Source organism: Xenopus laevis, chromosome 8L (assembly GCF_017654675.1).
Source record: "Xenopus laevis strain J_2021 chromosome 8L, Xenopus_laevis_v10.1, whole genome shotgun sequence".
Classification (NCBI taxonomy): domain Eukaryota; kingdom Metazoa; phylum Chordata; class Amphibia; order Anura; family Pipidae; genus Xenopus; species Xenopus laevis.
The window spans coordinates 71,900,891-71,917,455 of NC_054385.1; the positions used below are offsets into that span (position 1 = coordinate 71,900,891).

The window sequence follows — 16,565 nt, forward strand, 5'->3', positions numbered from 1 at the left end:
ATATGGCAATTTCCCATAAAATACAGTTAAAGCTCTTTATTACTCTAAAGGGCAATAGTACAAACATTAAAAAGAGCCACTGCTACTCCCTGAAAGGGTTACAAAAATAATTTCTTCTGCCTACTCAAGCATCCACATTTTAAGATGATAAATCCAGATGCTGCTGGGATATTGTGTCAGGGCTACATTTTAGAGGTGTTTAGTAGAAGAAGCTTTTTAATGTTTAAAGGAGAACTAAAGCTTAACTAAAAAAGTAGGTAGAAATGTTGTACATTATGTCTTGGGTTTCTGTACAAGCCCAAGGCAACAAAAGTCTCTTAGCAGTGAAGATCTGTGCCTCCAAAGATGCTCCAGTAACTCCCCATCCTCTTTTCTGCTGATTCACTGCACATGCTCTGTGCTGCTGTCACTTACTGAACTTAGGGACCGACTCTACCGACAATATACAGTACACATAGACTATAAATGTCACAATATAAGCCTGATTAGTAATTAATATGGATAATTACTACATGGCACCTCAGAAACCAGTGCAACTATCATCCAAATTTTATAATCTGCCCTGTAGCATCAGCTTATATTACAGGCCAACCTCATTATCTGCTTGATAATTTGCGACAACCCCTAAGCTTAGCTTCTCAACAACTGCTCAGAGCCCACTGAGCATGTGAGTGTCGCAGACACTTTCCAAGATGGTGACCCCCTGTGACAAGTTTAAAATCCTGGATCATTGCTGCTATTGACAAGCTGAAACTTTAGGCTGTTGCAATAAGTTCAGTATATAAAACATGGCATTTCTAGCCATATTCATTTTTAGGGGTTAGTTCTCCTTTAAGGTTCCATCCAACCCTCCCTTACCCTGTTATCTTCTTTCAGTCCTCTTATTCTTCCCTTACCTTTTTTTTTTACTTCCTAAATTCTTTTTTTTGAGTATGAGGGGCATCAGCAACATGTAGGTGTGAATCATCCACCAAGCCCACTAAAGTGGCTGCAGTGAGAAATCTTTTATTCTAGGAGTTCACATAGTATAGATATAACAAATTCTCACAGTCCTTTGCCATAGTATTGGTATGACTGGCTTTTGAATAAGGCAATTTCTGTAGGTTGGTTTAATCAGTCTTTATTTTAGCAGTGCCACTATTGTTTCCATGCAGCTTATCTGTACAGGGTTTATAATATACACTTTGCATTTCAGGGTAGGGAGATTGTTTAAACTAACAAGAATTACAAAAGACAAACAAATAATTGTATCTGTGGCAGAGCTAAACACTGGTATATCTAGTAATGTTATTATGTGCTGTTGGTTTCAGAAATGTAGCAACTCAGCTTTTGGGATGCTTCATTCATCATCACATGGACCATGGTCTCCACTTCTTCTCTCATTATTTTCCACCTTGTGTCCTCAAAAGCACCTTTTTGGGATGACTTATGGTGAGAAATGTCAGAGTTTGGTTCTTTATTGCTGTAATGCTTCGGGTCGGGATCTAATTTTTTTTCTTCACAATGTTCTATGGAATCTGGTTCTGTTGTTTCAAGCTCTGCAAAATTGCTGTTATCTGTCAACACTGATAAATCTCCTGTTTTCTTCTTGGATTCCCCTAAATGCCCACTCTGGGAAATACTTTGGTATTCATTGCTAAAGGCGTTCTCTTGTATAATCTCCTTGCCTTTGGGACTATATGGAGGACTGTGCTCATCCTTTGTTTCCTGTGGTGTAAGACCAAATGTTCCTCTTTGAGCCTGCTTATCTTTAGATTGTATAAGTCTCTCTGTTTCGCATGTTGCTTCTTTGATGGATTTACTATCACTGTTATTAAATATCAATTTGTCTTCGATTAACAACTGATCACTATCACACATTTCTTTTTTTGGTATCTCATTCTCCTGCAAGTTATTCTGAAAATGAAATTCTCCCTGGGTGGAAGGTTCTCTTACCCCCATTTGGGTATCTTTCTCCTTTAAATCTGTACATTGAATTTTGCAGTCTTCAAACTCTGAATGCATTTTTAGTGAGTTTTTGCGTTTTTGGTTGGAATTTGAATAGTATTCATTGCTGTCTGACTGCATTTTGTTAAGACAACATTTTACTTCCTTGAATTTATCCAACTCAGTCTGTCCCTCTTGCTCCAAAAAGGTATTCCTCAAATCTGTGCTTTCTGCTGACCTTGTCTCTTGCTCATCTATTCCACTATCTCTCTCCAATAAACCTTTATTTTCTGAACAGTCTCTTGGCATTCTACCTTTTAGTACCTCACATTTATTTTCATTCTTTTTTTGTAGAATGCCTTTGAGAGCTTCTTTTTTGCTTTCCCTTTTTATGTTGCATTTTCTTACTGTCTTAATTTGTAAATCTTTCCCACATGCCTGGGACTCGTCAGTTATCTCTTCTATGAATTTGGATGTTCTTTCCCCTTCACTTTTTACCATGTATTTTCTAATTTTTCTCAGCAGAGGTACTTTAGAATTTGACCCGCAGTCCCTTTGCTCTATACTATGGTTCTCATTTTTCCTCTCTCGTGCCCTATTTAATTTCTCTTGTTTTTCCGCAGATCTTAGGCAGGGAAACCTGAAAACATGGCTTCTACGCTCTCTTTGTTTTTGCCCTTTGATATCCTCATTCCTCTCGTGATCAGCACTCTTTAGGAATAGTTGAATAAAGGTTTTTCTCAACTTTGGTGGCTGTGTTGATCTCATTTCAGTTTTACTTTCCCCCTCAGTACATTCACATGAAGTCTTCTCTTCATCTGAAATATTTTCAGGTGTTTCTGTAGCTTCAGCATATGCCACCCCCATCTCCTTTATGTTTGGAATATTTCATATACACAGTGAGAATTTTCTCTGGGTAGTCCAGTTCCTTGGCTCACAAATCTGCATAAAAATGTACAAAAAGGGTCATCCCACAGCACAGTATGCATCAGCATCTCCTGGAAGTACCTTTCAGTCTACCCCCATGCTAAATTTTCAGTTTCTGTTGTACAGCCTAGAAACAGACACAGTTCTCCAGGGACAGTTCGAAATTTTCTGAGCCAGCAGCATTGTGCACAGTCTTACAGTTCCAAATGATACCAACCAAAACTTCCTATGAAAAGCTATCTAGCCAATGGCAGTCCTCCTAGCAGTGCACTGAAATGGGCAGTCTTGAAAAGAATGATATCTTTTTAATCCCATATGTAATAAAAGGAACCAAGGTTTGCCCATGTGCAATAACCCACAACATGTTTGTTTTTAAATATCATGCTGTGTAAAACATTGGAGACAAACATCAGCAGTGATGTTGCTCATAGCAACCAATCAGATCTTTGCCTTTGTTTTGTAACTTGTAGGACGTGACTTTTGAAATGTAATTGTTATGGCCAATATCACCGGAGATGTTTTTCTCCATTGATTTACACAGCATGATAAATAGGCCCCTTAGTGTCTTTATTAAGCAACCCTTCTAGTGTTTTCTGTTGTTGAATACCGTAGGTAGTTACAGTATTAAATATGCAACATATACCAGATTCGGTTTGAGATTTGGCCGAATCCAAGCCTTTTTCACTGAATCCAAGTGCCTAGCTTTACTGAATTCAGATTCTTAAAATCATGTCACTTTAGGTCACAAGGAAATAATAATAATTGTTAAAAATTTCTGCGCACTAAGGGCATAGATGTCCCCCTTCCTTAACCTGATTTACATATGCAAATTAGGGTTCAGACAGTTCAGGATTTGGTTAAATCCATGAGGGATTCAAGCACTTTTACCTGTGCAATTGGTATTTTACTTTGTATAATGGTTTCATCTCAGGGCACTGTATATATACTCTTTTACAGGATAGGCGGTTACCTTTATAATGCAAAGTCCACACAGAATGTCTGTATAATGCCACCATATATATTTATAGCTTCTCTTAGTGCTCTCCCTCATGGCAGAATATATGAGGTTCCTTAACTAATGGCAAATGGTTTCAAATGGCATGACAAAATGAATTTAGGTTCAATATGGAGTCCAATTATCTTATAGATAATTCATAGGACAGCGTATAGGAATCCTTCTGTCATGGCACTGGTGGTTCCCTGTGTCAAGGCATATTAGGAAGGGGAGGGTTCCTTATCCTTTATAATAGTGTATAATGGATCTCAGTCCCATATTATGGAGTTTGCTGCCGCAGTGGAAATACAATTAAAATATGTGGGGTGACAGAAACGTAGAACTATGACAGCCCCCTCATTTTACCCATGTAACCCTAAAAACACAGAAAGGTTACAGATATATGAATACATGATCACAGTTGCACTAATATAGCAAAGGCACATTTACTCTCAAAATGCATTCTCGACATTCAGGCAGAGAACCCCATCCACTGCTTTGGGCCTGACAGGGGGCTGCAGACCCATAGATTGGGAACTTCTTGTCTGGGTATGGTGTCTTGGTATTGCATGGTACAGTATGTAATTGCCTATCTCATAGATAAATGTAAAGAAATACCTATCTCATGGGACATTAAAGGGTTGTTCACCTTTAAATTAACATTGAGTATGATGTAGACTCTGTAGAGAGACAATTTGCAATTGGTTTGCATTTTTTATCATTTGTGGGTTTTTAGGTTGTTTAGGTTTGTATTCAGCATCTCTTCAATTTGCAATTTTAGTAATCTGGTTGCTACAACCCAAATTCCCCTAGCAACCATGCACTGATTTGAATAAGAGACTGGAAAATGAATAGGAGAGGGGCTGAATGGAAAGACGAGTAATAACAAGTAGCAATAACAATAAATGTGTGGCCTTACATCATTTGTTTTTAGATGGAATCAGTGACCTCCACTTGCATGCTGGAAAGAGTCAGAAGAAGAAGGCACATGATTTAAAAAGCTATAACAAAATAACTAACAATTCTATATAATTCTATAACATATTAAAATAAACTCAAAGGTGAACTGCCACTTTAAATGGCATTCTATATAGTGTATTTTTTTTTTGTCTCACACCTCTGTAAAGTGGTTCCCTATCTCTTAAATTTGTGCATGAGGGTCAGAAGTTCCCATGGTGTAATTGCACAAAATCTGTTGCCCTCTCCATAAAATGGTTGCAGGAATGTTATTCTCCCAACACAATGTTCTGCATGGGACCCTCTATCTGAGCTCGTAATGTGAATAACCTGCCTCTCTTTGTTTAAATAGTGCAATGTACTGGGCCCCTCTCCCCGCACCTTACACACCGTGCTGGCTTGAATCTTCTCTTCAGATAGCGTGTGTGGCCAAACAGACGTTCCTCCATTCACACACACATACTGTGTGCACTGCACTCTGGTTTCTATAGCAACTCATCTGCAAAGCCATTAAGGATCCCAGGAAATAACACATCACCAAACTGGGCTATACCACTCACAATAATGTACAGATGCCGCATCTCTCACTGAAAACCCCTGCACCTCACACAGTCTGAGCAGACACTGTGTCACAGTTTTACTGTAAAGAGAGGCTGTCTAACAGAATTATACATCCTCTGTCATTCCTACTGTAAATGGATACTGTCTAACATATTCCCCCTGCACCGTGTGCTGCAAATGCTCCCCCTCACAGTCTATACTGTATATCCCACTGTATGTATGTTGTCTCAAAAAAGCTCCCATACTAAGATGTGATGGTAGAATATAGGTGGTGACAAATTTGACATCCGTAGTTCTATTAAGCGAGTACATAACCTATATAGTATGCAAATACAAGTACATAACCGTATATTTATAAAATTGAATCTCATCTGCAACTTAGGGCCAGATTAAATTCAGTGAAAAAAGTTATTGCGCGGTTCATCACGTGAAAAGTCCTGGACGAGATTCAATTCAAGGAAAAAAAACTTTTCTCCAAACTCAGTTCCAGTTTTTTTCCATAGACTTCAATGGAGTTTTCACGTGATAAACCGTGAGATAAGTTTTTCTGAATTGAATTGCATCTCAAATTGAATCTCGTCCATGACGAAACATTTTTCTCACTGAATTGAATCTGGCCCTTAGTCACCCAGACTGGCTGTTTCACTTCAGACACCAAACTACTGTATGTCCTATTATTGCCAGGTGGAGACCATCATCTATTATTAAATATTCTAATTAGAATCAACTTTTCAGCATTACAACTTTTTCAACTTTGTTTAATCTAGCAAAGATGAAACACCAAAGGCTAATTATTATTAATAGCCTATATGGCATTCATTGAGCTCTAAAAAGAATAGCGATCTGAACCCTGGTGTAAAGGTATAATGAAGCACAAGAACACTGGGGAATGGGAGTCTTTTGGCTTGCTGTGTTATTGCTTTAGATGAAAAACTGAATGACGGAAAATCCTCTGAGCTGGAAGCTCGGGGGCCTTTAATTTTATGGGAGATGATGTTTGGGGGGGGGAGTTGACATAATAGTTGATTTAACTTACTACAAGAACAGAACAAACAGGGAAATTGAAGTTCCTCCATGTATGGTCCTTGCAAGGTAGATAATTAGATTACCAATATACAGTGCATTCCCTCCTCCTGTGGTTCTTTTGTTGAGACTATTTTGTTAGCAGGAGGCCCATTATGTAGGGGTGTTTGTGTGCACTGTAATCTAATTATGTGCCTTGCAAGGACCAATCATGGAGTAGCTTCACTTTCCCTGTAAGATATTGACACACCTTCACCCACAATTCATCCAGACCCTGCCGACATCCCACAAACCCCCATCCACTCCACTAGCATATCTCCTGTATTTGGCAGCATAGGGTGACCATCACAGGTAGCTAAAAAAGACAAAGAGATGTTTCCTATAATGGGAAAAATCACTTCATTATTTTTTATACTTGTATTCTGTAAAATGTTTTCACAATAAATATAATCAAAACGACAAAGCTACAGATAGGCTTTCCTTGTCCTTAACTTATTCCACTAGGTTGTGTCAAAATGTTATGCACCCCCTAATGAAATAGAATGTTACGTTTTGCCCTGGGTCAGTGCTCCTTTTTGGAGCAAACTGCACTGGCCAATGAAAAAAGTGCTGTGCTGACATTAACATACCTAGCAGTGATTGGCACTTTGGCTTTGGCTATAGCACATATACAGTAGGACAGGCATGTCCAAAGTCCGGCCCGGGGGCCAATTGCGGCCCGTTTTCAAATTTACACCGGCCCTCAGCCTCCATCATGAAATTAATAATAATTAATAGTGAAATGATCTTCCACTTGGTCTATACTACTGCTTATGTGCTGAAGGTGTTCGCAATAGACACATACTGGCACGGAGTGACGCGCTGCTTCACAAACTTCTAGGGCTGAAGGTGTCAATAGATACGTGCCAGTACAGTAAAGTAAAGAAGTATGTAAGAGCGGCGCGTCACTCCGTGCCAGTATGTGTCTATTACTAACACCTTCAGCACACACAGTATAGACCAAGTGGCAATCATTTCACGAATGTGCCCAAATATTATTGCTACAGCTAAGCGATTCCTTGTTTAAATGAGTTAAATGATGTTAATGGTTCAAAGAATGTCAGGCTGAATGGTCGGCCCCCACACATTTTCACCTCGCCAAATCTGGCCCTCGTTGCAAAAAGTTTGGACACCCCTGCAGTAGGGTAAACTTTCTAGTTTTACACTAGTTCATTGGGTGAATAACAATATCCAGTTGGGATGCAGGGAAAAAGTAAGTAAAATACTAGTGTACTGTTCCAAACAGGAGCACTAGCCTGGGGGGAAACTTATTTCACTGGGGGGTAGCTAACATTTTGGTACCCCCACCAGTGAAATGATGTTGATGAGGCAGTTTTAAAAATCCCATCAGGGCGAGGACCACATCAGCTCATTGATGCAGATACTTGACAGCCTGCATACCATCGTGTGATCTGATAATTTGGCCCTCAAGCAGATCTTTCAGTGTATGGCCAGTTTTACTGTTTCATTTAGATAAAATTGCTTCAGGGATCAAATGTTGCTCCTCCCTCCCATCAGACAAACATGCTGCTGCTGTTTCTCCAATATGCCAACCATTGCTTGTCAAATGATATATCAACATTAATAAGTTTGTCCTCACATGCAATCATACAAGCACATATATAGGGCAGAGAGACATTTTCAATTCCAAAGCAGTTTCCTTCATTTAAAAATTGGAAATAGTTCTAGTAAAAGAACAACCCATAAAGGAAAATGTTTTGAAAGTATTAAAGTATTATACTTGTGTCTGCTATTTAATAAAACAGAATAGAACAGTAATAAATGACAATGTTTTCAAAAAACTTTATTTTGAATAAAACCTGCCTACATACTATTACATAAAGTGGCCTGCTATGAGGAATGCCAAGTAAGAAAAAAGCTCTATTTTTTTCTGCAACAAGATGTGATTTGGGTTTTGCACAATTGCACAAACAGTAGGCAAAATGAAAAAAAAATGGCCGATTGAGGCCTTTTTTGGCACGTTGCACACTGCGTGGATCATTTTAAATGAGTCCTTACATGTATTGAGTTTTTTTTTAAATTAAATTAAAGTGATACACTATATTCAGATTTGAATTCCGTAGGCTGGGAAAACATAATAGCATTTAGAGAAATCAGTAGCTGAGAAACTCAGGACGCATTCTATAAACTTTTGATAGAAGGAGAAATAGCAAACTACTCTTGCTGTGTTGGCAGAAGATCAGAAATGTACAAAGCAGAGTTTTATATCCCCATCTGCTTCCAGGGTGTCCACTTGCTGCAGATTTGTGAGACGATGAGGATAGTTGAAGCAGTGATAGCCATTCACGTAGACTTTATATTGCTTCTCCCCACTACGTATAGAGATCTGGTGGTGAGACATGCTTGGGCAGGTTAGGATAATGCAAGAAACTATGAAGTCTACCAACATCAAAATACTAAAATGCTATAATGAAGCCACCACGACCTTTAGCCATTCAGTAGTGCTACACTACCTTTGCTTGTATGTAGACTATACCTTGATACTTCAGAAGATTTTGAACTATTCTAAAGGATGCGGTATAGAATATAGAGCATGATGCTGCTGCATGCAATAGAGTAAATTTTGCTTTGCTTATTGTTAACATGAAGGTACTTTATATGATTAAGCCAACCCTTTCACCTAAATTTACCCTGGCATTTAAAGGTTAAATCTCTAATTTCAATACTACACTATCTGCTGCAGCCTTACACAAATGGGATGATTTATGAACTTACATCAAAATGCTCGCCCTGATGAAATGGGTTCTTGACCACATCTTTCTCCTCCTCGCCCCAGGTTCCATTGATAAAGCTGTTTCTGATCAGCGTGTTCTTGTTGAGACGAGGGTTGATGTGCAAGGCAATGTCATTTGTGTATCCAACTTTGAAGCTTATTTGGAAACTGTGGACGTCACAAAGAACAGAGAATTATTCCCGGAGAATACACCCATTTTTGCAGAATATTTTATTTCTGTGCACAGAGATTCATTTTGGAACTGGCCTTTGTGGATGATTTACAATTACATAATTATGACTGGGTGATGTCAGTCCTGGACTACTGATGTAAAGTCTTCACTATTGCTGATTATTGGGTTAGATAGCACCAGCCAACAGCTACTACATTAATGTACAATATTGACCAGTGTTACAGCACATGAACAGCCATGCTGCTAGTTGTAAATAAACAAAGTCCATCCATCTATGCCTAAACTGAAGTCACTCTCTCTATCCATGGTTAGCTGCTCTGATATTGTAGCCACATGTGATTGGCAGAGCCTTGCCCTTTACACAAAGTATTCCTAGGCTACATAGCTTTTCTAGTCTTAGAATCACAGCTGCACATACCACACTGACTTTCCAGATGTCCGTTCATCACATACACCTCTGCAGGTTTTTTCTGCTGTCTGTCTTCTAACATAACCTATTACTTTTGCACAACATTACACTACCCTAGCTGCACAGCCCAGGACAGGTTATCTTCTGCATAGTCTCTCGGTATTCCACAGCATATATTCTGCCTCAACTTTGTCCTCCATTCCCTAGAATAGCTCTGTATCAGCTATGCAATGCTTACTTCTTTGCATTGGAGTTCACAAGTCCTTTCATGATCACTGTACGTTTTGGAATCATCCCTCCAGGGATCATTGCTTTGAATGGGAGAATCTGTAAAGTAAGACAAATATAAATATAGGATCTCCAGAGAGTGTCCTTAGTAAGAGGTAGGAAGTATTTACTGGTAAATAGACTCACCGGATGTAGGATTGGGGGACCCAACATAGGCTGTATGAGGAGAGAAAAATAGAGTGTAATAAAAGAAAATGTTACCACTCCAATCTACTCTATACACAGGCAATTAACTATTATTTTACTAACCGGGAGATTCTCCTGTGTGGATGACATGAGGAGACCCTGAAATAAGAGAGAAAATATAGTTACCAACGAATCAGTAAAAAGGACATTTTTGGGTACAGTAGCTCCATGGTAATTTTTTTTTTCTATAAGAGGTGACGCCAAAAATTCCAGCCCAAAATAAAATAAATGAACTGCTATTTGTTGTTGACCCTGTGCTGTCAATGGCTCAACCTGAACAGGTACTATTTAAATATTTACATTTTCAGTACTATAGATATAATATCTCATACTCAAGTCAATCATTGTAGCTATTAAATTGTGTAAAATGGTTGTTCTGTCAACTATCCTTGATGGGAAAACGACTCTTCCTTTTATCTATGGGAATTGTGATGCTTCTTCCATCTCTTCCCAAAGGTAGAGAGAGAGCAATCATCCTGGGGCTACTTACTGCTCCTTTAGCACCTCCAGCTCCAGATGCAGGGCCATTCCCAATGATGCAGAGAGCCTGAACAGTGATGTCTCCTGTCACCTGAAGCCAGTTGATCTTTTGCAGAGGGATCCTAAAACCAAACTCATAGAATGGGGATCCATTTACAGTAACCTAGAATAGACCAAATTACATTTGAAGGGACAGATTTATCTAAAAATCTAACTTTTACATTTTTTTATACTGTATACTTGAAAAAATTAAGTTAGAGAGTAAGTATCAGCATCAGTCAAACCTGATAATTATTTGGGGTGATCTCATAGACTAGTAGGAACACTTTCCCAAGCTTAAATGGCATGTCTCTCTTCATCTCCTCTTTCTCCCAGGTCCCACCCTGAAAGGAATTAAAAACAACACGGTCGCGCCCATCATAGCGAGCATTCAGGTGGAAGCCAATGTCCGAGCCATCATACTGACCAGTGCAAAAGTTCACAGCAAACCTGGGGTAAAGGGTAACAAGTAAAAAATGAAAGGTGAGATTAGATATAAGTAGGGATGCACCAAATCCAATATTTTAGGATTCAGCCAAATCATTTGTGAAAGATTCGCCCTAATAACCAACTGAATTGGACCCTAATTTACATATTTAAATTAGGGAAACAGGGTGGAAAGAGAACCACACACTGTGTTTTCAAATTTTTCGACTTCCTTGTTTTTGTAATGAAAAGTCACATGGTATTTTGGATTCGCAACCAGGCGGTTGCAATCGACTGAATCTAAATCCTGCTGAATAAGGCCAATCTTGGCCGAATCCCAAACCAAATCTTGGATTCGGTGCAGAAATAGGAACTTTTATTGGTATGTCATTAACAGAATGTGGGGAGGCATATAGAAATAGGAACAACTACAGTGACAAAGAGCAATGTCCTCACTACATTTTGTATACTGTGTGTTTAAAACAATCCCTGCAACTAAAAGAGTCTATAATGGTATAATGGGAGTGCAGTGTGGTTACGAATCCGTGCAAGTATTGCATTGTGTTTGTGCATTCTATTTGTTTGAAAGGCAGTAATGTTACTAGAGGGGGGCGGGCCCTGGTGCGTGACGCGCAGCCGGGCCCCCGCCCCCCTCCATACGGCCCGCATTTTAGTGGCGCGCGGGCTGCAGGGGGCCCCTGGCCTGCTCCCCCGGTAGTTCCGCCACTGTTGAAAGCATAGCACTGCACATTTTTTTTATTTTTATTTTTTTATTTTTTTGCATCAGAAAAATTATGTGAATGAAACAAATTGTTCTGTACACTAGTGTGACAGTTTGTTTGCACTTGCACCATAAGTAAAACTGAGGAAAAGTAAAAGCAGTAGATGGAAAATAATAACAATGGGAGTTAAAAAGGGCAATTAGATAAACATATAAGAAATGGTATGAAGCAAGGAAAGAATGTCAGGGCAAAGATGTGAAAGATAAGGTATGAGGGAGAATTTAGTAGTCAGAAGGGACAGCAAGGGACTATAGAATATCATTATCATTTATGTATATAGCACCAACAAGTTACACAGTGCTTTATATCAATTTATAATAATCTGGGGTCTAACAAGTGCCAAATATGAGGAGATGACTAAGGGTTAAGAAAATGAAAGGCAGTGAGATAAGAGAACATATACAATGGGGAAGAAAAGAGACAGAAAAAGGGGTCTTGTAGTAAAGGAAATGCATGGGAAGAAGGAAAAGGAAAGCAGCAGTAAGCCAGGAAATATAAAAGGGATAGGAAAAAAAGTGAAGGAATGAGGATGGAGGAGTAAAAAAAGTGAAGGAAGATATGAAAGATTTGTAACATAAAGTAGAAGAAAAGTTGAGCTTTTATCTTACCGATTACTAGAACTAGGAGCAACAGCCTGAATGACCACCGCCATTCCCACCCGTAGGCCCCCAGCAAATGCTGTAGTATAAGGGATGGGCTAGAAGAGACACAGAGCAGGGTTATTTATTAACACATATGAAAAGTTCACAAAGCAATCATTTCTTATGCAAAAACATTAAAAGCAGCTTTAGCCCTTCTTCAGGTTGCAGACAATAAACACAAATGGTTTTAAAGACATGGGCATATAAAAAGTATTATTTATTTATATTAAAGGGTAGTTTACCTTCAAGGTAACTTTTAGTACGTTTTAGAATTTTCATTCTAAGAAACATTTAAATTGTTCTTCATCAAACAAGTGTAGGTTAGCGTCAGATTTTTTGGAGCCACCTTAGGTGATCCATAACAATATGATAGATATAGCAAAATATTTGTATATAAGGCAATCAGCCATAGTTAGGAGAGCAAAAAGGTGTTTACCCCAAATCCCACTGTCACTGACTTTGAAAGGAAAATTTTACCCCCAAAATGAAAACAGATTTATATCATATTAAGTAGCATATTAAATAATCTTACCAAACTGGAATATATATTTAGGTAAATGTTGCCCTTTTACATTTTTCCCATGAGCCACCATTTTGTGATGTTCTGTGTGCTGCCTCAGAGATCATCTGACCAGAAATACTACAGCTCTAACTGTAACTGGAACATAATTTTGCCTGTTAATTGGCTCATGTGACCTAACATGTATGGTTTGTTTGTGTGCACCGTGAATCATAGGCGACCTTTAGTTCTTAAAAAGGCAATTTTCTATTTATGATTATAAATATATAAAATTAAAAATATTTTATTATGAAAATGGTTTATTTACATGAAGCAGGGTTTTACATATGAGCTGTTTTCTGCAATATATTTTCAGGGGTATAGTTTTCCTTTAAGCTCGCATTTCAGATGCATCAAGGAGACCAAATAGGCTTCTTTCAAAATCGCAACCCACCTAGACTTCAAGCTGAGCTCCCCTGTAGGGTCAGCCCCACAGTAGGGGAACCCTTGCTGCAGATATTAATTATTAATTCCGTCTACTTACTGCAGATGCAGACAATCTCATAGAAGTGTCCCTAATATAAGGGTAAGGTGTGCTTTTTATAATATTAAATTGTTTTTTCTAGTTGTGAGTACACACTTAGCAAGCATGCCTGACAAACATACTACATAGTCATGAAGACTAATGGACAGTAAAGGTTTGTAGGTTTCTGTTTGGGATTGCAAGCAAGTGAGAGAGATTTAGTTTTCCATTCCCACATGCCTCATCCCGACTCTTCATCTCGCACAATAGCACCTAAGGCTTTATTATGGTTTAACTACTATTAGAACAGAGACTGGGAGTGTGCTTGAGGGAAAAAAAAGCAGGTAGGAGGGTGGGGCACCTTTGGCACTCCTTGTTACAGAACCATGATCTCTTTCCATGCCATACATGCAAAGACTGAGGTTCAGCAAGTTTCTTCATAATGATTCAGAAATATTTTTTTGATGAAAGATCATATGGAAAAACTACCCTTTCCTGTTCTACTCTAATCCAAAAAACACACAATGTACCTTATTTGCTAGAATTTCACAATTATTAAGTGCATGTACACATTTGTCTGTCTATCTATAGATTGCCAAGTGACTGATGATGCTTAGGAGATCTATGTTGCTGATCAAGTGTCAAGTCATTGGTTCCTAAACTGTGGGGCTGGCTGGTATGGGGCAACGTGAATTTATATTTTTAGAGAGACTTGCAAGGAATCAAGGAGGCCAGAAATAAATGTAAAAAAGTAGAAAAATGCATCCCTGCACTGCTTCCAATGATTTCTTGGATCTGTGTACCTGCTCAACTTTCCACCATAAAACTGTTTAACAAAAGTTTAGTTTCCTATGCCGTATAACTTGGTTTGATGCAGCAAACAGTTTTGATAGAAACCAGTTTCTACCTTATGAGTATCTCTGATGCAAGCATGGCATCTACTAACAATGGTTATTGATAGTGCTAGTAGAATACCATTTACTGAAAGATGCATAAATTGAGCCTTTTTTCCCACCTGGTTCCCATGGCATGCAAGGCATCCTATTCATTTGAACTAGAGAAAGGGTGTGGCCATCTCCAAACTCATACTAAAAAGTGTGCTACATCTCTACTGACACTGATACTAGGTAGCTAACTATTAAGTATATCAGGACCTATTAAGGCTCATTAATGAACACAGTGCATGGCACAAAGTGCACTTTTTAGACACAAATCACCATGTTTTTCTGCCACAGTGTATGATGGAGGCAAGTAGAGGGATGTGGAGGAAAGCGAGGGATGTGTAATTTAGAAAAGGGGAGAAGCAAAAGGGACCCCCTTTTTATAGAGTGCAATAATGTCCAATATTGAGTACACATTTTAAAATTCGGAGAATGTGTATTTAATTGCAGACAAGCAGAAAGCACAAGGCAGGCCAGTTAGGACGTGTTTATTTTGTAATCTCAACCAACTTCTCTTAAAAAAATTCAGCGAAATAGAATAGAAAATATATATTTTCTCCAGTTTTCATTTATAATTGGCAAGAAAAGGCTAAACTTGTAAGGGGAATAAATCTTAATAAAATTATTTTTTTTTAAAAAAAGAAAAAAATCCTAAATATGTTCTCTTGTTTGGGTACAGTTTTTGCTTTCCTTAGAGTGAGTGTACTGTATTTTGATTATTTGCAAAATAAACCTGCATTGCCTGAGACTTATCAACTAATAAGGCAATACGTTTGGTCAAGATTTAAAAGTGTGGAAGTGAGACACACCCAAAAATACTGTATTGCGCGCTGAAGAGGAAAGGGGAAATGTGTGAAACAGCCCACGCAGTCTGGCTTTCTGCATTCCACATTGTTCTTCCATAACCTTTTATTTCTGGTATCCTATTTAAACCCGTTTTTGCTATTTAATACTTGTTACATAATCCACAAATATAGAATAGAATAGATTTTATCCATGTGCAGCACAAATCTGTTGAAGGGAATTGCTGCACAGTTGTGGCCATACTAAGACCCCTAAAGTATCAATGCATGTGACGTACTGTATAATGCTGAGCTGGGGCCTCCCTGTGGTTCTTTAGTAGCATTTCAGCATGTAGATACAGTAAGTCCTACAATGTCCATCAGGGTTGTGTGTTTACTGACATAATAAACAGTACAGATAAGAAATTGTAACTATAATATAATGGTAGACCATTAGAAATTCCCAATTAACAGCCATATTTGTTTTTAAATTTTTCAAAGCAATTCCACAAAAACACCAAAGCAAACGATGCAAATAGAATCTTCTGCCGTCAAAGGCTGTCTCTGATGCACACATCTGGAGATGCAGACAGCTGTAGACAAGTCTTAATAAGAGAGAAAGAGAGTGCAATGCAGTCACACATTATGGGAATAAGATGGCTACTTACGGGATTGTAGGCAGGCTGGAAACCAGGAGCAGCTAAATATGACATGTCTGTGCCAGTAAGAAAGTCTAACTGAAAGCAAGCTCCAGGGAAGATGTTTTATAACCCAACAAAGGTGGGGCAGACTCAACCTGTCCTAGCATCTCCTGTATAAACTGGAAAATCCACTTGAAAATGGGAGGTATCAGGTTGAAAATGAAAAAACTACAGGGACTCCTGCTGGAGAATGGGAATACAGATTTAAATGCAAAATGTTTCAATATTATATTCACTTGTTTTTTCTCCTGATACTGTTGGGAATACATGAAACGTGGACATGGAGCATTACTTGCCATAAACCCCTGAGTATTTTCCTTTGTACTCATATGGACAGTGATCAGTACCTGCAGTTCCAACATGGACACTAACCATTATATGTTTCTCTAACATGAACACTGTTCAATATTAGCTACAGGCATGGGACCTGTTATCCAGAATGCTCAGGACCTGGGGTTTTCCAGACAATGGATCTTTGTAAGCTTTTTGCCTTAGTGCTTTTTCATTTAGTGCT

The 16,565-nt window shown here is 38.5% G+C and overlaps 2 protein-coding genes across 3 annotated transcripts; both read right to left on the reverse strand.

Annotated features, from left to right (window-relative positions):
• Positions 1-896: 896 nt before the first annotated feature.
• LOC121397065 lies at positions 897-5,505 on the reverse strand. Of its 2 annotated transcripts, none has more exons than XM_041572963.1 (2): positions 5,365-5,505; positions 897-2,868 (listed from the first exon to the last, which is right to left on the reverse strand). In XM_041572963.1, the coding sequence occupies exon 2, from the start codon at positions 2,791-2,793 to the stop codon at positions 1,291-1,293; it is 1,503 nt and encodes a 500-aa protein (XP_041428897.1). In that variant the 5' UTR covers positions 2,794-2,868; positions 5,365-5,505; the 3' UTR covers positions 897-1,290. The 2 variants fall into 2 exon arrangements, with proteins under 2 accessions (XP_041428897.1, XP_041428896.1); XM_041572962.1 differs by having other exon boundaries at positions 5,195-5,505.
• A 2,709-nt stretch (positions 5,506-8,214) lies between these two features.
• On the reverse strand, positions 8,215-16,068 carry lgals4.2.L (lectin, galactoside-binding, soluble, 4, gene 2, L homeolog; the record flags this gene model as incomplete). The annotated part of the gene is given in 9 exon segments (NM_001088927.1): positions 8,215-8,774; positions 9,164-9,329; positions 10,002-10,090; positions 10,178-10,207; positions 10,301-10,336; positions 10,728-10,880; positions 11,002-11,206; positions 12,573-12,661; positions 16,019-16,068. Coding segments are annotated over 9 exon segments (960 nt in total). The 3' UTR covers positions 8,215-8,627.
• Between the last annotated feature and the right edge of the window lie 497 nt (positions 16,069-16,565).